General features: G+C 45.9%; 1 protein-coding gene across 7 annotated transcripts in view; it reads right to left on the bottom strand.

Moving 5' to 3' along the window:
• Positions 1-1325: 1325 nt before the first annotated feature.
• The window catches only part of mogs (mannosyl-oligosaccharide glucosidase), a 125464-nt gene continuing 102522 nt past the window's right edge, over positions 1326-24267 (bottom strand). For all 7 annotated transcript variants that reach the window (XM_069923349.1, XM_069923346.1, XM_069923350.1 and 4 more), the window contains 4 exons: positions 18530-18898; positions 16341-16561; positions 5272-5462; positions 1326-3914 (listed from right to left, as the gene is read on the bottom strand). In XM_069923349.1, coding sequence (XP_069779450.1) covers positions 2171-3914; positions 5272-5462; positions 16341-16561; positions 18530-18890 — 2517 coding nt within the window. In that variant the 5' untranslated portion in view covers positions 18891-18898 and the 3' untranslated portion in view covers positions 1326-2170. The remainder of the gene's footprint in view (positions 3915-5271; positions 5463-16340; positions 16562-18529; positions 18899-24267) is intronic.

The following is a 24267-nucleotide window of genomic DNA, read 5'->3' on the forward strand; positions in this document are numbered from 1 at the left end:
AGATCTCTGCAACTTGCAGATGTACCCAAGTCTGTCCCAACACTTTGAACGGAATGATTGTTTCTGGGAGGGGGAGGATGCATATTTCACTCAATGTGAGTGTGGCAAAGCCATGACGAACCCAGCTCTGTGAATGGTCAAACAGCAGGGTACACCGGATGAAAAGGCCCACATGACATTTTGGTCTATGTGTGATGGCTTTCGGTTGATTTTAATGAAAAGCACATGTGCACTGTACTCACAATGAGAAGTGCACTTTGCAGAATCACATTTCGGAACTTCTTCCCGGATTGTTTTTGTAATATCCAGTGCTCCGTGGTCCGGCATGTTTAAATTTGCCGTCGTTAGTACAAACTCCTTACAGACAGTGCAAGACTCAAACCCCAGTCCTGATTGCTGGCGCTGTAAAGGTTGGGTTGGGTTCAAGTCCCACGCTGACTGTAAGGGGTTTGTACCAACAGCAGCAGATTCAACCTTTACAGTGCCAGCGATTCGGGCCAGGGTTTGAACTAACTCTTGATCACTGGCGGTGTAAAGGCATTGCACTAACTGCTGTGGTATCTGTGCTGCCCCACAGTATTATTTATTGTTTTAAGCTTTGTTCTATCTTTGATAAGTTTACATAGGGGGCTCCTTTGGGGTCAATTTCTGTTTTCCGGCATTTTCTGTGTTCTGGCAATGGCCAGGTCCCAATGCTGCCAGATTACAGGTACAACCTCCTACTAGATCACATTCAGATTCATGTTTAAAAATAGCAGAAGACCGGAAACTGGGGAGGAACAGGTAGCGAGGATGTCCATATACTTGTTAATAGGCAATTAAACATCCTCAGAAGGGCTAATGGAACATTGATTCTTTTCTTGAAAGGTCTGGAAGACCAAAGGGCTTCTCAGTAATTCAGGTTACACAGGATCTGGATGATCGACATTCTGATTGAACTGTCTTCTGAAGCCAGTGATCAAATCTCTCCCACTGTATCATGCAATGAATTTCACAGCACGAATACTAGGCAATGAGAAAGCCTTATTTGTCACAGAATCAATCGTAGTCTTTAAAAAGAGAGTCAAAGTAGGAACATGCAGGGATATGGAGAATGGGTGGATGGGAATAAGTGGAATGAAGTACAAAACCTGGAAAAGGCCAATGAGTCCTAGGTGCTGTGTTATTCCCAGAGGCTGAGGGGAACACAGAATCACATGAACATCATGACACTTTCAATTTATATATATATTTTGTAAAAGGAAACACTGCCTGAGGTTACCCACTATTGCTAGTTTTTACAGAGACTAATACCTTACTTTTCTGACCAGATGCCACAAATCTCACAACTTCATGTCAATTTATTTATGTCACACAAAATGAGAAAAAAACTCAGCAGTGGGTCCAAGAGGCCCTGGAAGGATTTAATTACAAAGAATGAATTTTGAAAGTCTTCCTATGAAGAAACCAGTCATTGTGATACATTTTGGTGCAGTCAAATCAATGAAATGGAGAAACATTTAGTTGGTCACCAGAGGTGGAAGAACCCCACAAGGTGGGGGTCACAAGTCCACTCTCAATGCTTTGGTTGTTTTAGATTTGAACACATTTACTGGCTCTTATGTAATTACTCAGCAGTTTTGAAAAGGTGCCGAGGTGTTAAATCTTATCAATTTGAATTTTAGCACAAAATTAATAAAAGACGAATTATTCACCTTAAAAAAGGAATTGAAATTAGGATTTGTGTTTGGAAGCAAACTGGAAGGCCCAGGCTGATCGTCAGTCCTGGCAGCGTGGAGCAGAGGGGACAGGGCTTGCAGGAGGGGTGACAGGCAGAGAGCATAGGGGTCAACAGTAGACTGGCTTCCAGAAAGCATTTTCAAAACCCAGGGCTGTCCTGTCCAGTGAAATGTGCGTGGAATCTTCCTGCCATTTCGTTTGAGAATATTAAACATAAAATATTAAATAATTAAAAGGAACGAATGATTTCACAGCCTGAAAAAAAATCCCTGAAAGTTTAGCATCCCTGTGCACTCACAGTTTGTCAGTGCTGAACATTTTATGCCCAGATAATATTGGTAAGTTGAATTTCTCTCTGATTAACATGCAGGGAGGTTTAACCAGAACTATTTTAGTCATTGACACATCGAATCCATCTTAAACTTTGACGCGGGATGACACCGCTGGAACTTTAATATTGCTCGGCCATTATGAGAACGATCAGAGATGACCAGCCGGTGAAGGGGTGACTGCCCTGTCCTCGGCCAGTGTTATCATTATATTGTTCCCACAAGTAACCTGTTTGCACATACTGTTTATATATATTGGTTATGAGGTTAGTCCTCAGCTCCTGGTATAGTGTTGCCGCCATTTCTTGATAGGGCCCAGTCTGCGTGGAATAGTAATACAATGCTCGAACTACCAGGTAGTTCAAATTAACCCAGATAGGCCCCCGCCAATAAGGCGGGTCATATTCAGTGTTGCGTTTCAAGTAGAGAGGGCTAGATTTGGAAAGTGAGCGCAGGCCATAAGGAGTCCAGAGTTTCCCAGCATCTTTCATATCCTTTAAGATGCATTGCAGTTTGGGGGAATCAGGCTTCAGGATTTGAAGCAGAAATGGAAACAGGCTCACATAACCAAAAGCATTCACGTACTGCAGCTTTGGCTGCTTGCGAACAGAGCGGACAAGCCTGGCTGCTTGGTTGTGCTGTCGAGACTGACCACGTGGCACAGAGATCTTCTCTCGTTCCAGAGAGATGGACTGAGAATGATTCCCATAATCACTGAAGGCCTTCAGGTCCTCAGACCAGTGCAGCTCTTCAAGCAGGGAGTTGTCACTCAGGGTTTCGTACATGTTCTGATAGTCCTGCTGTGGTAACCCAAGGAGTTCTGTGATATCTCTCATCACCTTTGATGCCAATGTCATCCAGCAGCGAAGGTCAACATGGCGTTCCTCCTCGGAAGGGTGTGATGCCCGTGGGTAATCATCGAGTCCAGAGGTCAGAGTTTTTGGATTGAGGAACAGATTGGTATCAGTGTCACGACCTCGCCAACGATAGGATGATGGGAGGGGGCCAACTTGGGTTGAATTGTACCAATCATACCAAGTCTTTAGACGGGGAAAGAGCTTCTTCAAATAGGTCTCATCTTCCTCAGTCAACTGGCCATTTAAATCTTCGATTAGCTTTTGTAACGTCAGGAAGAGTGTGGGAGGGTTGGCATTTTCATTCCTCTGGACAATGAACTCGGCTGGCACTTTACTCCGTGCTTCATTGTCCAGAATTTGTTCTCTGGGAATCCAGCCTTCAACGTTCATCAGATCCAACCAATGTCCAATCACTTCCTTACTAATGGACCAATTCCATTTACTGATGAGGAGTTGGTGGAAACCTTCGTCCCACAGAAATCCTCGTGGGAAAAACGAGCGGGAAGGAACTGCAGTGTAGAGTGGACCCTCCAAATAAGGCAATGGGTGCTCATTGTATTTGGACTGAACGTATGACTGACCAAAGAAGTAGCCCATTCCTCCAATTGTATTACTGAACACTGCTTGGGCAAATTTCACTTGTTGTGGGGGAAAGCCCTTATCAGACAAGTGGAAAATGTTGTCAAATTTTTCATCAAATGCTCGCTTCCATCTTTCAAGTTCATCTGTGAAAACATCACCAGAGAAACGATTTGATCGCTCCATATAACTTCCTGATTCAAACAGGACTTCAATCTCAAAGGGAGCCTGCACCGTAACTTGATGAACCAGGAGGGTGTTGAATGTGGTCTCCCGATCTTGGTTTGGGACTGGCTTGTAAGTGTCCACTCCAACGTAGTAGCGTCTATTTGCAGAGGTTTCACTGTACACAAAACGGCCATTCAAGCTACTTTTCACAATGTCTGTCACCATCTCCAGACTTGCACATGGTGCCTGCAGGTGGTTGTAACTGGGAGAGCAAGGAACAGAATGAGAGGAACAAAACAATCCAAACAGGAAGGCAAAGTTGAAGTAGGAAGGGAAATGCTGCCAAATACAACAATGGAGGTTCACATTTTATCAACACATTGCTTCAGCCACATTCAGGTTACACGAAGGAGAGGGGGAAGTATGTTCAGGTGCATATGCTGTTCTTTTTTGGGGAATCTAGGCACTGCTGGGAGGCCAGCATTTCTAGCCCTTCTCTAATTATGTTGAAGAAGTTAATGAAGCGCAGCAGTCCTTTGGGAGAAGCCTGCTGTCAGTGCAGGTGAAAGGAGGAATCCACAACTTAGAGTCAGCAATGATAAATGCAGGAGATTTCCAAGTCAGTGCAGCTTCAGGGGGACCTGCACACAGTGATCAGCGCGGAGGGGGGTCCCCGCGGTGGGCAGCGCGGAGGCGGCGTCCGCACGGTGAGTGGTGTGGAAGGGACGCACACATGGGGACAGTGCAGTGTACCCACGGTGGGCAGAGTGGAGGGGATGTACACGCGGTGAGCAGTGCTAAGAGGAGGTATGCACGGGAACATGAAGAGGAACTTTTCAATACAGAGAATGGTGGGAGTGTGAAACGAGCTGCCAGTTGAGGTGGTGAATGTGGGCTCAATTTTAACACCAGAAGAATTTGGACAGAGAGATGGATAGGAGGGGTTTGGAGGCTATAGACTGGGTGCAGGTCAGTGGGACTAGGCAGAAAAATAGTTTGGACAGGCTAGAAGAGCTGAATAACCTATTTTCTCTGCTATAATGTTCTATGGTTCTCTGTCCTCATCCCTTATTGGAGTGCCAACATAACTCTGTTGGATGTACCTGACAATTTCTTCTCCATCTAAATCACTAGCATTAGGGTATGCCCAGTCAATATCGTGGAAGTTAAGATATTTATAATTAAAGTTTCGCAAATCGTGAACAAATTTTGATGTTGTGTGAAACAATGCACCTCAAGACCATCTTCTAAAACCTGAACACGGGGAAGGAAAATAGCTTCAAAATACACAAAAATGTAGTCTCAAAAACGTTCCCAGATTTAACTTCTTCTCCCGGAGACCAGTGAATCTGTGCAATTCTCTGCCCAGTGAAGTGGGAGAGGCTGCCTCATTGAATGAGTCAGATTGTTATTGAATCGTTGGGAATTTAGGGTTTTGGGGACCAAGCAGGTAAATCCAGGGTCAGATCAGATCTGATCTTATTGAATGGTGGAGCAAGCTCAATGTTCCAGATGGTCGACTCCTGCTCCACTCTCTGATGTTCTTGAATATGTGATCTTCCACTGAGATTATAGAAATAAATATTTCCAGTTTGGTTGATAATGAAAGACAATCTCACCTGGCGTATTTTGGATTCCTGGATTTAAGATCAGCTGGTGTCAGGAAAGTAATTTTGAATTTTCCCAACTCAGCTGATGATCCTGACACTGCCACCAACTTCTTCCCTTCAATGTGTGGCTGTAGGACTCCCTCTCCATCACTGGCGACGTAAAATAACAGCGATATCACTGGATTCTCTGGCGCAGAGCTCTATGAGGGAAGATGAGAGGAAAATTAATGTGGTATGTTTATAATTCCATGTGCAGGAATCTGCCTCCATGCTGTTTGGTCCACGTTTATTATGTGGTGCTGTGGCAGGGTTCTACTGCATTCCCGGATGGCCTTGTCAACAATCTGCACATTTTAAATTTTGTTCAGAGCATGCCCACGCAACCGAGTTAGTCTAAATGGTTCCGAAATGAACTGGCTGATCATACTTTGATAGGGACTTGCTATCAAAGTTCAGAAATATCAGCAAGAGAGTTAACATTGACTAAGCAACCCTCCAAAATCTTTTGAGGTCAGAAGTGGTTCTTGAATTGGCAGGTTGGGTTCGAGACAGAAACAGTTACTGCTTGACGAACTGGAGTCACAATACTGAACGTTGGAATCTGGAGAAAAAAGACACATTGGTCTATCCTTAACATTTATTCTGATGATCAACTTTTATGGGAAGCTCCTACATTAGAAACGGAAATTTTTAAAGCTATTTCCTCTCCTTAATCAGGCAAAGCCCCAGGCTCGGATGGTTATGCTGTTCAGTTTTTAAAAAAAAATGGCTTGCTAACATACTAATGCCTCGGTTGTGCAGTGTGTTGAACAATTCTGTATCTCTTGGAACTTTGCCACAGACATTTTATGAAGCATCAATTTTGTTAATTCCTAAGAAAGATAAGGACTCTTTATCTTGTGCTTCCCTATAGACCAATATCATTGCTGAGTGTTGATTCCAAAATTCTTTAAGATTTTAGCTTTCAGATTGGAAAATATTCTTCTTCCGATAATTTCTACGGACCAAACAGGATTTATAAAGAGCCATTATTCACATTTGAATATCCATAGATTAATGGATATTACGTACTCTCCACTGACTAAGATTCTGGAATGTCTTCTACCGCTTGATGCAGAAAAGGCTTTAAATAGAATGGATGGAAGTATCTGTTTGAAATTTTGGAAAGGTTTAATTATGGACCTGGTTTTATTTCATGGATTCATTTTGATTTATCGTGCTCCTGTTGCTGGAGTGATGACTAATAATCAAAAATCCTCTTTTTTAATGTGTTTTGAGGAACTCGACAGGGTTATCCATCTAGTCATTATTTAACTCAGTCTTGGGACCTTTAGCAATAGCACTTTGTGACTCCAGCAATATTCAGGATATTAACAGAGGAGATATAATTCAGAAGATATCTTTATACGCAGATGATCTTTCAGTCTATACTTCAGATCCTGTGAATCTGTTCCTTCCCTGCTCTCTTTCCTTCCAGGATATAAACTGCATCTCCACAGAGATAATGCACATACTGATCAATGAGCATATAGCTTTTAGAATGGTTAAAGAACACATTACATATCTTGGGGTTACAATCACTACAAAATGGAAAGATTTATTTAATTCTCCCTTTGACTATACGAAACAAACACTTTCTAGATGGTCTCCATTGGCCAGAACTTTAATAGGTTAAATAAATGCTATCAAGATGATCATTTTACCCAAATTTTTGTATATATTTCAAGCAATTCCAGTTCTTATTCCTAATGCGGTTGGTGTGCTGCACAGAGAATGAAAGAAAAACCACACAGAAGCTGTGATTGAGCTGAACGAACCAACTGATTATACTAGAATTCTCCGAGAGTTTATCAGCACGACCTCCACGATCCTTTGCGCTTCCACCCCCCCCCACCCCCCAGACCATTGTGACGTCAGCAAGTGCAAGCCTGCACCTCTGTGACCCAGTTCACTTGTGGATCAGTGCAGCCCCCATGACCCTCACCCCAGAACCAGTGATCGGAGGTGCCGAGTCCACAATTCATAAACAGTTTGTACGTTTGGGAAGCTCTCCTCTACGCCACTGGGCTGGAACAGTTACTGGTTGGTCCGGATCAAGGTGTGAACGCTTCTTGCCTACCCCCAATGTCTAAAAAGCATGTAGTCCTGCTGTGTTGTAACATCTTGTATTGTCCCTTGCATGGGCACTGAAGGGCGTCCGGTGCGCACCTCTCCTTATGAAGACATATTCGCAGTCTTCGAGATCCTTCAGGACATAGGATGGAGCTGGACCGTGGTGTGAGGAGGGGCCAGGGTGCCCACCTTTTCGTGAAGTTACATTAGGCGTTTCCTCCTGGCCCCAAGCTGCTAGCAAAAACTCTCCCGGGACTGTCAGCAGGGCCCTCATAGTCAAACTCAGTGAAGGACATGGCCAAATCTCCCTTGGCACTGTGCAGATGCCAAGGAACATCCAAGGCAACTCATCTATCCAATCTGGGCTTTAGAGCCACACCATGAGGGCCATCTTCAAGTGCTGATGAAATCTTTCCACCAGGCCATTAAGTCTGTGGGTGGTAGGCTGTGGTGTGATGTAACTGGATCCCGAGGAGCTGTGCCAGTGCTGCTCATAGGCTGGACATGAACGGTGCCCCCCATCCGATGTGGTATTGGAAGGCCGGCTGAAATGGACGATCCAGTGGCGATGAGGACCCTGGCGCTGGATGTCGTGGAGGTGCCTGAGAGCGGGTCAGTTTCTGGCCCATCCAGTATCGTGAACAGGTACGTGGTGTCTCTGGAAATCGGCAGTGGCCTGACAACGTCCACGTGGACAAATCATCTGTGTGTCAGCGGGAAGAACTGAAGAGGGGCTTTCACGTGCCCCTGCACCTTGGATGTCTGACATTGCAGGCAAGTTCTAGTCCAGTGGTCGACCTGTTTATACAGGCCATTCCACACGAACCTGTTTGTGACCAATTGAGTTGTGGCCTGGATGGATGGATTGACCAACCCATGTATCGCATCAAAGACGCGACACCTCCACACAGCGGGAATGATGGGCCTTGGTTGGCTGGTGGACACGTCACAGAGAAGTGTGGCTTCCGATGCCCCGAAATGCATGTCTTCCAGCTGTAGCCCTGAGACTGCAGTGCACTAGGCTGGTATCTCGGCATCCTGCCGCTGGGCCGCTGTGAGTGCTGTATAATCGATTCTGGGGGACAGGGAGTGCTTACACAGGATGGACATACGGGTCAGAGTGTCAGCCATGAAGTTGTTCTTGCTGGAAATGTGCTTTATAGCTGTCGTTTACTCTTGAGATATGAGAGGTGACGCTGCTGCCTTGGTGAAGGCAAAAGTGAGAGTCTTGTGATCAGTGAAATCCCATCCTTTGAGGGGATGGCGTTAGGCGAGGCAGAGGGCTAGCAACTCCGTGTCAAATACGCTAAACTTCTGCTCCAGGGGTTGTAGGTGGTCTGCTGGAGAAAGCGAACGGTCTCCAATGTCCATCAACCAGCTGCTCCAGGACGCTGCCAACTGCCGTGTTGGATGCATCGACTGTGAGGACAGTGGGCACATCAACAGGCAGATGCACTAGAAGGGTGGTGTTGGCCAGAGCATCTTTGGCCTGGTTGAAACTTGCCGTAGACTCCACGTCCCAGCTGAGTTCATTGGTCTGACTGGACACAACTTGAAAAGAGGTTGCATGATCCTGGCAGCTGACAGCAGGAACTGATGGCAGAAGTTGACCATTCCAACGAACTCCTGCAAACCTTTGATCGTAGTTGGCTTGGTGAACTTTTACAGAAGAGGGACCACCCCATGTCGATCTATAGAGTGCCAAAGAATCCAAACTGACATCTCGTAGGGTTGATGGCTAGGCCATAGTCGCTCAGTCACTGGCAGAGCAGATGCAGGTATGTTAGGTGATCCTACCATGATCGACTGGCAAAATTCAGGTCATGCCCCACTAAGGTCATGAGCTTCTGGAAAGTCTGCACTGTGTTTTGGAGGCCGAATGGCTTGCGGAGGAACTTAATAAGACTGAACAGAGAGATGAGGGCTGTCTTGGGGATGTCACTGGGGTGTATGTGGTTCTGGTGGTACCCCCGGACCAAGTAGATTTTTGAGAAGCCCTTGCTCCTGGATGTGGGGTACCAGTCGGCTATAACGGCGTTATTGAGTCGGCAGTACTCCCCACAAGGTTTCCATCCCTCAGAAGACTTCGGCACCATGTGTAGAGGAGAGGCTCATGGGCTTCCAAGAGCCACCCATCTTCCATCTTCCTCAATTCTTCCTTGGCGAACTGCAGCTTGTTGGGAGGATTCTGCATGTCTGGGCGTGTAGCGACGGTCCCTGCGTGGGTTTGTGGTGCTGGACGCCTTGTTTTGGGACTACGGTGAAGAACAACAGCATTATAAATGGCCAAGAATCCTGCCAGGATTCTGGCAATCTCATCGTCCAATAAGGTTACTGATCAAGGTGTGGGGCCGGGAAATTGGCTTCCTGGAATTGACCCTTTCAGGTCCACCAGGAGGCAGTAGGCTCAAAGGAAGGAACACGAGAGATGTCTGAACAAAAGGGGGAAGTAGGGGGAGGACTGCAGAGAGTGGGGGGGGGGGAGGGGTCAGGTGGAGAGAGAAAGACAGTAGGAACTGGAATAACCAGTTAAATGGGTGTGATGTACTGCTGCAGCAATAAGCGGACACAAAACTCGAGAAAGACTACAACAGGCTTTATTCAGTTAAAGACTGCTACAGTGGTAGCTGCACTGGTAACTCTGGAGTAACTGCTCAAGAGGGGCTAGCTCAGGATTATATCCTGGGCGGTTGATTGACAGCCGGCCGGGTGCGGTCTGTCCTCCAGTGATCTTCCTGCAGGTACAGAGATCGCCCCCTGCAGTAGGCTAGTGGTGTATCAGTTGGGGATGATAAAAAGGCTAGCTGAACTCAAAGTTTATGTCTTGGGGTTGGAGGGTGCACAAACGAAAAATGTCCAATCTGTGGGCGGTCGGGGTGGGGTCGTGTGAAAGACCACGGACAGACTTGTGAACTTGAGAGTGTGACTCAGAATTGAAATGGTTGGCTCAGGGAGGTCACTTTTGTTGCGGATGGAGAGGAGGTGCTGGGCGAAGCGATCTAATCTGTGACTGCTCTCTCTGATGTAGAGGAGGGCACAATAAATGAGTTCTCTGCATTCCACTAATCAGCTATCCTTCCCCCTTTTACTAGTTATTCCAGTTTCTACTTTCTTAATCTCCCACCCTCACCAAACCCTCCCCCACCATTTGTTTGGACATCTCTCATGTTCCCCCTCACCTTGAAGGGCTCCAGCCTGAAACGTTGGTGATGTATCTTTATCTTTGCTATATAAAGGCACCGTTTGACCTGCTGAGTTTTCCAGCATTTTTGTGTATTTTTTCTTGGTACTACCATGTGTTGAGCGCCCTGGACCAGGACACAGTAGGTCGGGTGGCCAACTTCATCCAGGAGCCCCCATCGGAAGGCGCCTTCACGGACTTGCTGATCGAGCCTGAACAGGCTAGGGAACAGGACTCCATCGGCCCTCTTGAACGAGATGCTGGCCCTCCTGGGCAAACACGAGCCCTACATCATGTTTGAGCAGACATTCCTGGAGCAACTGCCTGAGGTCATTCATCCTGGCTGGCTAACGTGGATTTCAGTGACCCCTGGAAAGTCGCAGCATGAGTGGACATTCTGTGGAAACAGAAGAAAGAGTGCTCGTCGTCTGAGGGGCTTGTCACTAAACCTCGGAGCCAAACCCATGCTGAGCCGCCAAGAGAACAGCAGTGCCCTAGAGGAGGTAATCCAGACGACCAGTGGTGTTTTGACCACCAGAGATGGGGCACCAGAGCCCCCCGGTCCAGGCCGCCATGCACATTTCAGGGAAATACTGGGGCCAGCCATCACTAATGGCCACCAACACAGCTTGCTGTACGTTTGGGACTGCCAGTCCAGACAACGCTTACTCGTGGACACAGAAGCAGAGGTCAGCATCCTGTCCCAGCCAGGAGAGGACACCAGAAACAGGCAGGCGGGCCCCACGCTGAGGGCTGCCAACAACAGCATGATCCAGACCTATGGTACCCACAAGGCCCAACTGCAGGTGGGAGGCAGCCTCTTCTCGTGGGTGTTCACGCTGGCTAAAGAACACCGCATAGACCTTCCAGCGACTCATGGATGCAGTGGGCCCAGACCTGGAAGGCACCTTTGTGTACCCTGACGACATCCTGGTGGCAAGCAGGAACTAACAGGAGTGTTACAAGCCCAGAGAACCCCAAAACCCAGCAGCAATAGATATACATCAAGACAAATGGTTACTAAAACAAAAGTTGCTTTTAATTACCTTTAAACATGAAAACAGAATCACACTTTAACTTATTACTATTAACTTAACCCCCTTCTCATTCTAAGTGCACGTGTATGTAATGTGTGTGTAAGTTCAGAAAAGTTATTTGATTCACAATCCAATCTCACTTCTCATTCCTCCAAGTTCACTGGTTGCAGGCAATTCTTATACTGTGCACAGAATTTCACATTTATAAAGTTCACTAGGCTTTGGTGCTTGAAAGAGAAATGGTTACCGCTCAGGAAGGTTCTTGTCGGTTCAGGGAGAGATTTGTTGTTCCAGGACATCCACCACTGATTCCTTTTTAATCAGCCACTCCAGTGTCTTGCTGACGAAACTTGCCCTCTTCAGGGTTCTCCAGATAATAACCTCTTTCTTTCAGGTCACCACATTAGGGTTAGGGTTATTCCAAGTGAAACATTAGACCTACTCTAACAAACCACTTTATCTCCCAAAAACATATCTATATACTCTGTCACAGTAGCATATGGTGTACCTCTCCACAACCTCTACACCCAACAGAGCGAGTTCGGCCTGACGATCAACCCAGCCTAATGCCAGTTCGGATTGGAGGCCATCAATCGCCAGGATAACCAGGGAAGGAGCCACACCGCCACCCAGCAAAGTGGAGGCCATCTGGAAGTTCCCCAGGGACCAAGGACATGACCAAGGGACTACAGGAGTTCATGGGGATGATTAATTTCTATCACAGGTTCAGGCCCTCAGCTGCCCAGATCATGCGGCCCTTGTTCGCTCAGCTCGCAAGAAAGGCGAAGGACACCACCTGGGATGAGGAGTCGGCGGAAACCTTCGCGAAGGCCAAGGAAGACCTGGTGGATGCTGCTCTCCTGGCACATCTCAGGTCAGACACTCCAACAGCCCTGACGGTGGATGCCTCAGTAACGGCCATCGGCAGAGTTTGAAGCAACAGATCGAAGAAAGTTGGTGGCCGCTGGCTTTCTTCAGCAAACATCTGTGGCCTCCAGAACTGAAGTACAGCGCTTTTGACAGAGAGCTACTGGCGCTGTACTTAGCCATCCGTCACTCAGTTACTTCCTAGAGGGCAGGTCCTTCATGGCTTTCATAGATCACAAGCCCCTGACTTTTGCCTTGGCTAAGATCTCGGACCCCTGGTTGGCCCGCCAGAAATGACACCCGTCTTACATCTCGGAGTACACTGCAGATGTAAGGCAAGTCTCCGGCAAGGACAAAATGGTGGTCAACGCACTGTCCAGGCAAAGTATCCACACACCATCAAGGGGAGTAGACTTCGTGGCACTGGCGGAAGCGCAGCATAAAGACGAGGGAGGAGATGCTCCAATACAGGACTCCCATATCGGGACTGCAGCTCCAGGACATCCTAGTTGGCACAGGTTAACACCATCCTCCTGTGAGACTGGTCAGGTCAGACCCATCGTCCTGGCGGCTTGGAGACTCCCTCCACAGACTGGCTCACCCATCCATCAGGACCACGGTCCGGCTGGTGGCCAGCAAATACGTGTGGCATGGATTGCGGAAACAGGTCAGCAGGTGGATGCAGGCATCCACGCAGTGGCCAACTCAGCACATCGAGCCCGCAGAACGAAGGTTAGACTACATCCACGTGGACATAGTAGGACCCTTGCCAGTATCCCAGGGTTTCCGCTATCTGTTCACGATGGTCGACTACTTCACCAGGTGGTCAGAGGCAGTCCCACTGGCAGACACGTCCATAACCTAGTACGCCAGGCCGCTCATCTCATCCTGGCGGGCACGGTTCAGGTACCATCGCACATTACATCTAGCAGAGGGGCCCAGTTCACCTCCAGTCTATGGTCCAACCTCACCAGCCTGTGGGGTGCCCAGTTGCATCATACAACAGCTTACTACCCACAGTCCAATGGTTGGTGGAGCGCTTCCACAGGCACCTCAAAATCGTGCTCATGACCAGACTCCAAGGACCCAACTGGGTAGACAAGTTACCATGGGCGCTGTTGGGCATCCGCATGGCACCCAAGGAGGACCTCGACACCTCTTTGGCCGAACACGTCTACAGAGCTCCACTGGTGGTCCCAGAATTTGTACCATCCCCAGGTAGACAGCAGGACGACTCAACAGCGTTCCTCAGCAGGCTGAAGGAAAGAGTCGGCAACCTGGCCCCGATTCCACCTTCCAGTCACGAACACACAAGGACCAACATACCCAAAGACCTGCAAGACTATGAGCATGTTTTCATTCACAAGGGTCCACATCGCCCACCACTTTATAGGCCAAACGAGGTTCCATTCCAGGACATCCACGACAACAGGGCCTTGTTCGAGCTGGAGGTCGGAGGCAAGACAGGTCTTCACCACAAACAGGCTGAAGCCAGTATGCCCGGTTGAGACACCAGCATCATGCCGAAGAGGCAGGTCACCGAAGGCTGAAGAGACTTTGCTTGCTTCCGGACACCAAGGACAATATCATCGGATCTTGGGGTGGGGGGGGGGGGGTGGGGTGGTGGTCAAGTGGCAGCGGCGATTGAGCTGGTGCTCCGGGCGGTGAGCACAACCGAAGGCCAGCAGCCCATACAATGGCATTGTCTCCACAAGCAAACTGGTGGGTGAACAGCAAGAACAGCTTAAAGGCCAGTGACCCCCAAAGTTGCGCTGGCCTTGCTGCTCAGCCAACAGACAAGGTCAGTGCGCGGGGAAGAAGGGCGTTGTTATGCAGGGAAACCCGCTTTTGTTATGCATGTTGTGACGTCAACCAAGGGGGCTGCAGCGGGAACAGTGCAAGTATAGAAGTCAGGCCTGAGCCCTAATAAAGCTCAGCGCTTAATTCTTTCAAGTAGCACATGGCTACAGACTGCAATTTTTGGAATTCTAGTTCCAGAGGTGGGTTGAGTTCCCACTTCTGCAGCCTTTACTACATGGTTGGCCACAAGAGCCATTCTATTTAAATGGAAAGATTCAATGGCTTTCTCATGTTGTGTCAAGTTTAAGTTTAGAAAAAATTAGTTGCACTTTTGATAACATAACATAACAATTACAGCACGGAAACAGGCCATTAGGCCCTTCTAGTCCACACCGAACCAAACACCCCTTTTTAGTCCCACCTCCCTGCACAATGCCCATAACCCTCCATCTTCTTCTCATCCATATACCTGTCCAACCTTTTCTTAAATAATACAATTGACTCCGCCGCCACTATTTCTCCCGGAAGATCATTCCACATGGCTACCACTCTCTGAGTAAAGAAGTTCCCCCTCATGTTACCTCTAAACCTTTTCCCCTTAATTCTTAACTCATGTCCTCTTGTTTTAATCTTTCCTCCTCTTAACGGAAATAGTCTATCCACATCCACTCTGTCTATCCCTTTCATAATCTTAAATACTTCTATCAAATCCCCTCTCAACCTTCTACGCTCCAAAGAATAAAGACCTAATCTGTCCAATCTCTCCCTATACTCTAGATGCTTATACCTCTGTTATGTTTGAAGAGACTTGGCGCCCTTTTATAAACTATTTTCATATGATTTAATCTGTATTTTGACCACCTTCTAGACTGTTTTGGATTTCTGTTTTTTATTGGCAAAGACCAGGTAAATAGTTTGTAGTGAACTCTCAGTTTAGGCTGCCCAGCCTTTTTCTTTCACTGTTTTTTGTTTATTTTGGTAGGTTAGATGGGGTTTTAATAACAATTTTTCTTTCTTTATTTGAATATTCCACATTGAGGAGGAAGGAATAATATTGTTCTATGTTGAATTACGTTTTGCAATATATTGATGTTTCTGGTTTACTATTCGATTCTGGATTCTATTCTCCTCATGTATTGTTTACTGTAATATGTTTGATAAGAAGATTGAAAAAGAAAGACACACTGCTGGAGGAAGCCAACAGGTCAGACAGCATCGGTGGAGGGAAATGGACAGTCAAATATTGACTCTGTCGCTGCTGTAGGACCTGATGAGCTCCTCCAACAGTGCGTTATTAGTGCTGAGAAAAATATTTATTTATGAATGGGCTACAGATGTGGAAGTGTTTCTTCAAATTAGCCGCATTTGCTCACATTCAACTAAAAAGGGATTACTATAAGCCTGATCACTGCCCAGGATACGTACAGCTGATAGGCCAATGACCTGGAACAAAATGACCCATTTGGTGTGAAGAGGGCAACTCATCAGGACAGGACTCTGTGCTGTATCATCTGCATTATTGTGTGGTATGGTAGCTGCAAAGCATCAGTTCAGAAGTCGATACAGATCATTAAATCAGCCGAGAGGATCACTGGGGTCTCCTTTCCTCTGTAGACGACATTTTACTGGGAGTATTAAAGATCATAGAAGACCCTTTCCATCGAGCACACAGCATCTTCAATCCACTACCATCAAAAAGGTGGTACAGGAGCATCAAAATCAGGACTGCCAGGCTGGGGAATAGCTTCTTCAGTGAAACTGATTAACAGTATCCTGTAACTGTCCCAATCATCCCAAATATTTATATCTATGCTATTTTTATGATCTTTTTGTCCTGTGTATTTTGTGATTTTCTATGTGCATCGGAGGGAAGCTGTTCCGTCAGATTGTATAATGCACAATCAGCGGATAATAAACTTGAACTTTACATGGTTTTTAAACAATATCACTAGGGAAGAATGTGAAGCATTTTCGGGATGGACTTTCTATTTTGAAGGAAACTTTTGCCATGTGAAACTTCAGTTCTGATCATCAGACAAGTAATAAAAACAGATTTAGATTTCTGCTTACGACGAACACACCTGTGGTTTGGCAGTAATTCTCCAAGTCCAGTCTCCACCATGTTGGCCACCAAGGCGCTTCCCAAACTCAGTTGTTAAGATGAAATTGTTCTCTTTAATTTCCTGCACTCCAAAGTTGATGCCATCATGCATCAGCCATCCATAGCTGGGAAGCCGATCATCTTGCTCACATGTATGGCGCAGGTTCACCTCTGATTTGAACTGCTGGATCCACATCAACCCTGAATTACAAGTTCAAAGATGATCAATTAAAATAAATAAAATACAAGGTTGAATTTGTTTTCAACTAAAACTATTGGCATTCAGAGGGATCCGGACGTCATCACGCAAATCAAAGGAAATTAACATCTCAGGACATTGGTAATTAGGGAGGCAAACAGTACACTGGCCTTTTATAAAGTCATAGAGATATACAGCAAGGAAACAACTCATCCTTGCCAAACAAGGTGTCTGACTGAGCAAGTGGAGAAGTGAAACATCAAAGTCTGCAGACACCCGGATTAAAAAAAGCAGCCTCTATCCTCAAAAACCCCCACTACCACCAAGGCCATGCCCTCTTCACTCTGCTACCATCAGGGGAAAAAGGTCCAGGAGCCGGAAGACGAGCACTCAACAGCACAAGGACAGTTTCTTCCCTGCTGCCATCAGATTCCTGAATGATCAGTGAAGCACAGACACTACCTTACTTTTCATTCACTATTATTTAAAATTTTTTAGATATTATTGATGCAAGATGGTTCATAATATGAATGTTTACACTGTGACGCTGCCGCAAAAACAAAGAATTTCATGACTTGTTCATGACAATAAATTCTGATTCTTCTGAAGTAACAACATAACGCTGGAGAAATGCAGCAGGTCAAACAGCGAACTTTATATAGCAAAGATAGATACATAACTAACATTTCAGGCTTGAGCCCTTCATCAAGGTATGAATGCAGGTAGGTGTCTAAAAAAAATGGTGGCGGGGCCTAGAAACACAGGCAAGAAGTAATAGGTGGATAAGGGAAGGAGGGCACACCAGAATACAAGGGAAGGGGATAGAGCTCTGTGAATGGAGAGGGAAGGTGGGGGGGTGGAGAGCTGGAGGATAGAAGACAGAGGATGAGGAGGAGAGGGAGAATGGGGAGGGGTCTAGCAGAAACCGGAGAGGTTGATGTTAATGCCATCCGGTTGGAGAGTGCCCAGATGGAATATTAGGTGGTGCTCCTCCAATTAAGGGGTGGCCTTGGTTTGATAGTGTACAAGGGCATGGACAGACACGTCAGTGCGGGAGTGGGGCATGGAACAGAAATAACTGACCACTGGGAGATCTATCACTGTTGCAGACAGAGTGAAGGTGCTCAGCGAGCAACTTCCCAATCTGCTCCCTGTCTCTCCAATGTAGAGAAGGCCACAATGGGTGCACCGGATGCAGTAAATGACTCCCACAGATTCACAAGCGTTGCTTCACTTGGAAAGGCTGCTTGGGGCCCCAAAAGGTGATGAGGGAGGAAGTGTGAGTGCAAGTGTGGCACAGGGAAGGTGCCAAGGGGGCAATTAGTGGGAAGGGATGAGTGAACAAGGGAGTCACAGAGGGAGTGTATCCTACAGAAGATGGAGAGGGGAGATGTGTCTGGTGGTGGGATCACGTTATAGGTGACAGAAATTGTTGGATGTGGAGGTTGGTGGGGTGGTAAATGAGTACAAGGGGAATCCAGTGTTTGATGTGTCTGGGGCGAATGGAGAGACACAAATATGGGAGTGGGACGCCGAACTGAAATGGTGGCCACTGATCCCTGTCACTGATGAAGACAGAGTGAAGGTGCTCAACGAAGTTATCTCCCAGTCTGTACCCAGTCTCTTTGAATGTAGAGAAGGCCACAAAAGGAATATCTGATGTAGTAGATCACTCCCACCGATACACTTCACTTGAAAGGCCTGTTTTTCCAGTATGCACCCAGTAGAGACCACTCCCTCCATGACTCCCTTTTCCATCATCCCTCCCCACTAATCACCCCGGCACCTTATCCGATGGCTGCAGGAAGTGCCATACCAGTGGCCTCACCTCCCTCACCACCATTTGAGACCCCAAAAAATCCTTTCCTCCAGTTCTTCACCCCTGTCACTTTGGAACATTAAGTCAAGCCACTGTGAAAGGGTCACAGGAATCCGAAAAGCACTTGGCAAATGACGCAAGTTCACTTTACCTGTTACAATTGATTTCTGGCTCCGTGTTTTCATTCCAAAGTACACCTGAGGTCGGTATGATCCCCAGAATCTTTCTGGTGTCAATGCAGGACTAGAGCTGTTGCTATTCAAAATCTTTGATGAGGGGTGAGGCGTTATGATTCTGTGAGCAAACCAGGACCTCATGTAAATAGCATAGCAAAACCACACACAGCTCACAGCGCACAATATCATTGCCATAGTGACGAAAACATTCCCCAAATTGGACTTTTTCTTCTTTTCCCTGGTTGGGGCCTTCTTGTGAGGGGCTGTGTTCTTTCCATTTTTCCCATCCACCTTTGAATCAAGCAGCCTCTCTTTCTTCAACCTCTGCCGTGCCATGCTTTACTCTGGGGGGGGAAAATGAGATAATTCAAACACTGAATCAATGACTTTATGACTCAAATGTTCTGGTTCTAAAGTGATTACAGAACAACTCTGATTATTTAAAATCTTCATTTATACAAAATTTCTTTGGACCCAGGAACAACAAAAAAATTTTGGATAAATAAGGATATCTAAAACAATCAGAAATCCTGTTATCCAAATTATTTTTGGAGCCAAAATGACCTCACAGGTTGGTGGCGTCCAGCATTTTTCTTTGCTTAAAAAGCCTTTCCTTGTTGTTTGATATTGTTTAAACATTGATACAAGTGATTTGCCGTGGCTACTGGGCTGTTTTCAATAAATGACCAGTTATTCAAAAAATTCAGTCATCCAAAATAGATCTTTGGATAAGCAGAGTTGTAGTGAATATAGAATCAATAAACTAAATTTGTACAATGCCTAAAAATAATGTCAAAAGAGGAAATGCCCACTGATCACTTCAGACAGTTTTCGTACTTTGCATGGTTGGTGGTCACCGGTGCTCTGCAGGGATCTGTTCTGGGACTCCTTCTCTTTATGATTTTTATAAATGGCCCGGGTTTAGGAAGGGTGTGTTACGAGTCCAGAGGACCCCCAAAACCCAGCAGTAATAGATATTCACCATGACCAAGAGTTACTTCAACAAAAGTTGCTTTTAATGATCTTTGAATATGAAAATAGAATCTAACTTTAGCTTATCTCTATTGACTCACTTAACCTCCCTTCAAATTCAAAGTGCACGTGTGTGTAATTTGTGTGCAAGTTCAAAAAAGTTCTTGGGTTCACAGTCCAATCTCACTGGTTGCAGGCATTTCTTATACTGTGCACAGAATTTAACATTAATAAAGTTCACTTTGGTGCTAAACAAGTAAATGGTTACCACTCAGGAAGGTTCTTGTTGGTTTTCAGAGTTTTCTTGTTCCAGGACATCGACAAATGATTCCTTTTTAATCAGCCACTCCAGTGTCTTGCTGACAAAACTTGCCCCTTCAAGGTTCTCCAGATAATAACCTCTTTCTTTCAGGTCACCACAGAGTTCCTTTCTGTTTCTTCTATTCTAAGGGAAACACCAGACAGCCAGTCCTCTCCTCCGACATGAACATGGCCATCTTCCAAAAGCTTGCCAGCTTGTCCTGTCCCAATCCCAGCTACTATCTGCTGGCTGCAACACTCTGGAACCGAAATCTAGTGTCTCTCCTCTTTCTCTCTCACTCCCAACAGAGCAAAGCCTGTTTTTTCTCCTCTCTGCCTCCAAAGATCACATGACCTTCCAGACAGTATATTCTCTTTTCCAAAGCTGCCACTGCATGTTGCTACCTTTGTTGCCTTTTGCAAATAACACTCCATTATTGAAGTCTCTGTGCACTCTGCAAAAGTCTGTGTTTTAAAGTGTTTGTGTGTGACCTGCTCTAACAAACCTTTCCCAATTCATCTCCCAAACACATCGATATACTCTGTCACAAGTGGGTTACCTGTGTTGTGGACAGTCTGGAGGTTTCTGGAGGTTACAGAGGGACATTGATAGCATGCAGAGCTGGGCTGAGAAGTGGCAGATGGAGTTTAACGCAGAAAAGTGTAAAGTGGTTCATTTTGGTAGGTCAAATTTGAAGGCAGAATACAATGTTCATGGGAGGCCTCTGAACAGTGTGAAAGAATGAGAGATCTTGGGGGTCTATGTCCATAGGACACTCAAAGCTGTTGCAATGGTCGATAGCATTGTCATGAAGGTGTGTGGTGTGTTAGCCTTCATGAACCGTGGGATTGCGTTTGAGAGCCATGAGGTAATATTACAGCGATACAAGACCTTGGACTCCACTTGCAATATGTTTAGCTCTGGTCACTTCACTACAGGAAGGATGTGGCTGCTATAGAGAGGATGCAGAGATTTACAAGGATGCTGCCTGGATTGGTTGAGTGGACATGGTCTTTTCTCTTTGGAGTGACGAGGATCGGGGTGACCCGATAGAGGTGTTCAAGATGGTTAGAGGCATTGATCATGTGGACGGCCAGAGGCTTTCTTTCCATGTCTGAAATGGCTAACACGAGGGACATTGTTCAAATCCCAGGGAGACTTGTAAAGAGTTTGTATGTTCGCCCCATTTCTGTGTGGGTTTTCCTGAGGGCTCTGGTGTCCTCCCACTGCTCAAAACATACTGGGGGTTGTAGGTCAATTGGGTGGCAAGGATTCTTGGGCTGAAATGGCCTGTTACCATGTTGTATGTCTAAATTAAAAATTTTAATTTAGAATGTAAAGAGTTAAGTTTTTCACACAGAGAGTGGTGGGTGCATGGAATCCACTGCTGACAACAGTGGTAGAGGCAGGTACAATAGGATCTTTTAAGAGACATAGGTACATGAAGCTGAGAAAAACGGAGGGTTATGCAGATGGGAAATTCTAGGCAGCTGTTAGAGTAGGATATTAGGTCAGCAGAACATTGTGGGCTGAAGGGTCAGTACTGTGCTGTAGATTTCTATGTTCTTGTCCCTTACATTTGACCTGCCAAAGTGCAACACATCATTACTTGACTGGATAAAACCCCATCTGCCATTTCTGCAGACAGGAAAATGCTTGAAGCAAAATTAAGGAAGAAATAGTGAGACATTGGATTAGGAAGGCAAGGTCACTTCAGATAAATTTACTGTTCTTTGGTGATAAGGTGAGGCATTTTGGAAGGTCAAACCTGAAGACAGAATACATTGTTGATGGTCAATTACTTAAGTGTGGAGGATCAGAAGGCCTTTGGGGTCCAAATTCACAGTTCTCTCAAGGTCGCCGCGCATCTTGATAGGATAGTTAAAATGACTATGCAGGGCTTCACTCGTTGGGGAATTGAATCATGTGGAAGCTCTATAAATCTTTGGTGAAACAACATTGGAATATTGGGTTCAGTTCCTGTCACCTCATTACAGGAAGGATGTGGAAGCTATGGAGAGGGTGCAGAGGAGATTTACCAGGATGTTGCCTTGATTGGAAAATATTTCTTATGAGGCAAGGTTGGCAGCCAAGGGCTTTCTCCTTGGAGTGAAGAAGGATGAGAAGTAACTTAGAATACAGAACATGACAGCACAGTACAGGGCCTTCTGCCCTCGATGTTGTGCCAATCCATATTCCTTAAAAAAAATGAAACCCTCCCTCCCCCATAAGCCTCCACTTTTCTTCCATCCTTGTGCTTGTCCAAGATTTTCTTAAATGCCCCGAATGATTCAGCATCCATTACCATCACTGGCAAGGAATTCCAGGCATCCATAATGCTCTGTGTATAGAACCTAACCCTGGTGGCTTCCCTAAACTTTCCTCCCTTCACTTTGTACACACGTCCTCTGGTCTTTGCTGATCCTGCCCTGGGAAACAGGTGCTGACCGTCCACCCTATCTATGCCTCTCAGAATCTTGTCGACCTCTATCAAGTCTCCTCTCATCCTTCTATGCTCCAAAGAAAAAAGACCCAGATCTGCTCACCTTGCCTCATAAGATTTATTTTCCAATCCAGGCAACATCCTGGTAAATCTCCTCTTCACCTTCTCCAACCTTCCTATAATGAGGTGAGGTGACAAGAACTGAACACAATCACGAAGTGTGGTCTCACCAGAGATAGAACCATAGAATATTACACCACAGAAACAGCCTCTTCTAGTCTGTGCTGAACTATTTTTTTTGCCTAGTCCCACTTACCCAGTCCATAGCCCTCCATACCCCTCCCATCCATGTACCTGTCCAAATTCTAAAATTGTTAAAATTGAGCCCACATTCACTTCAGCTGATAGCTTGTTCCACATTCCCACCTCTCTGTGTGAAAACATTCCCCCTCATTTAACCCATAAACCTTTCCTTTTTCACCCTTAACCCATGTCCTCTGTATCTCATCTACCTTCAGTAGAAAAAGCCTGTCTACATTTACTCTATCTACCTCATAATTTTAAATACCTCTATCAAATTTCCCCTTGTTATTCTACTCTCCAGGGAATAAAGTCATAACCTGTTTACCCTTTCCCTGTAACTCAGTTCCTGAAGTCCAGGCAATATCCGAGTCAATCTTCTCTGCACTCTTTCTGTCTTATTGATATCTTCCTGTAGTTCGGTGACCAAAACTGCACACAATTCTCCAAATTTGGCCTCACCAATTTTTTATACAAAGGCTAATATATCAAAAGCTCTCTTAACCCTATCTACCTGTGATGCCACTTTCAGGGAATTATGTATCTGTATTCCCAGATCCCTCTGTTCTACCACACCCCTCAGTGCCTGACCATTTACCATATATATCTTTTCTTGGTTTGTCCTTCCAAAATGCAAAATCTCACCCTTGTCTGCATTAATTCTATCTGCCATTTTTTCTCCCATTTTCCAACTGGTCCAGATCCCTCTACAAGCTTTGAAAACCTTCTTCACTGTCCACAACGCCTCTAATCTTAGCAAACTTGCTGATCCAATTGACCACATTATCATCCAGATCATTGATATGAATGACAAACCACAGTGGTCCCAGCACTGATCCTTGAGGCACCCCACTAGTCACAGGCCTCCAGTCTGAGAAGCATCATCCACCACTACTCTCTGGCTTCTCCCGTCCAGCCATTCTCAAATCCAGTTCATTACTTTGCCATGAACACCCAACGTCTGAACCTTCCTGACCAACCTCCCATGTGGGACCTTGTCAAAGGCCTTACTAAAGTCCATGTAGCTAACATCCACAGCCTTTCCTTCAACTTTCATGATAACCTCCTTGAAAAATTCTATAAGATTGGTTAAACATATAACATAACATAACAATTACAGCACGGAAACAGGCCATTAGGCCCTTCTAGTCCGCACCGAACCAAACACCCCTTTCTAGTCCCACCTCCCTGCACAATGCCCATAACCCTCCATCTTCTTCTCATCCATATACCTGTCCAACCTTTTCTTAAATAATACAATTGACTCCGCCGCCACTATTTCTCCCGGAAGCTCATTCCACACGTCTACCACTCTCTGAGTAAAGAAGTTCCCCCTCATGTTACCTCTAAACCTCTGCCCCTTAATTCTTAACTCATGTCCTCTTGTTTCAATCTCTCCTACTCTTAACGGAAAGAGTATATACACATCAACTCTGTCTATCCCTTTCATAACCTTAAATACCTCTATCAAATCCCCTCTCAACCTTCTACGCTCCAAAGAATAAAGACCTAATCTGTCCAATCTCTCCCTATTCTCTAGATGCTTAAACCCAGGTAACATTCTGGTAAGCCTTCTCTGCACTCTCTCCACTCTGTTTATATCCTTCCTATAATTAGGCGACCAGAACTGCACACAGAACTCCAAATTAGGCCGCACCAACGTCTTATACAATCTCAACATCACCTCCCAACTCCTA

Source organism: Narcine bancroftii, chromosome 3, assembly GCF_036971445.1.
Source record: "Narcine bancroftii isolate sNarBan1 chromosome 3, sNarBan1.hap1, whole genome shotgun sequence".
NCBI classification, from domain to species: Eukaryota; Metazoa; Chordata; class Chondrichthyes; order Torpediniformes; family Narcinidae; genus Narcine; species Narcine bancroftii.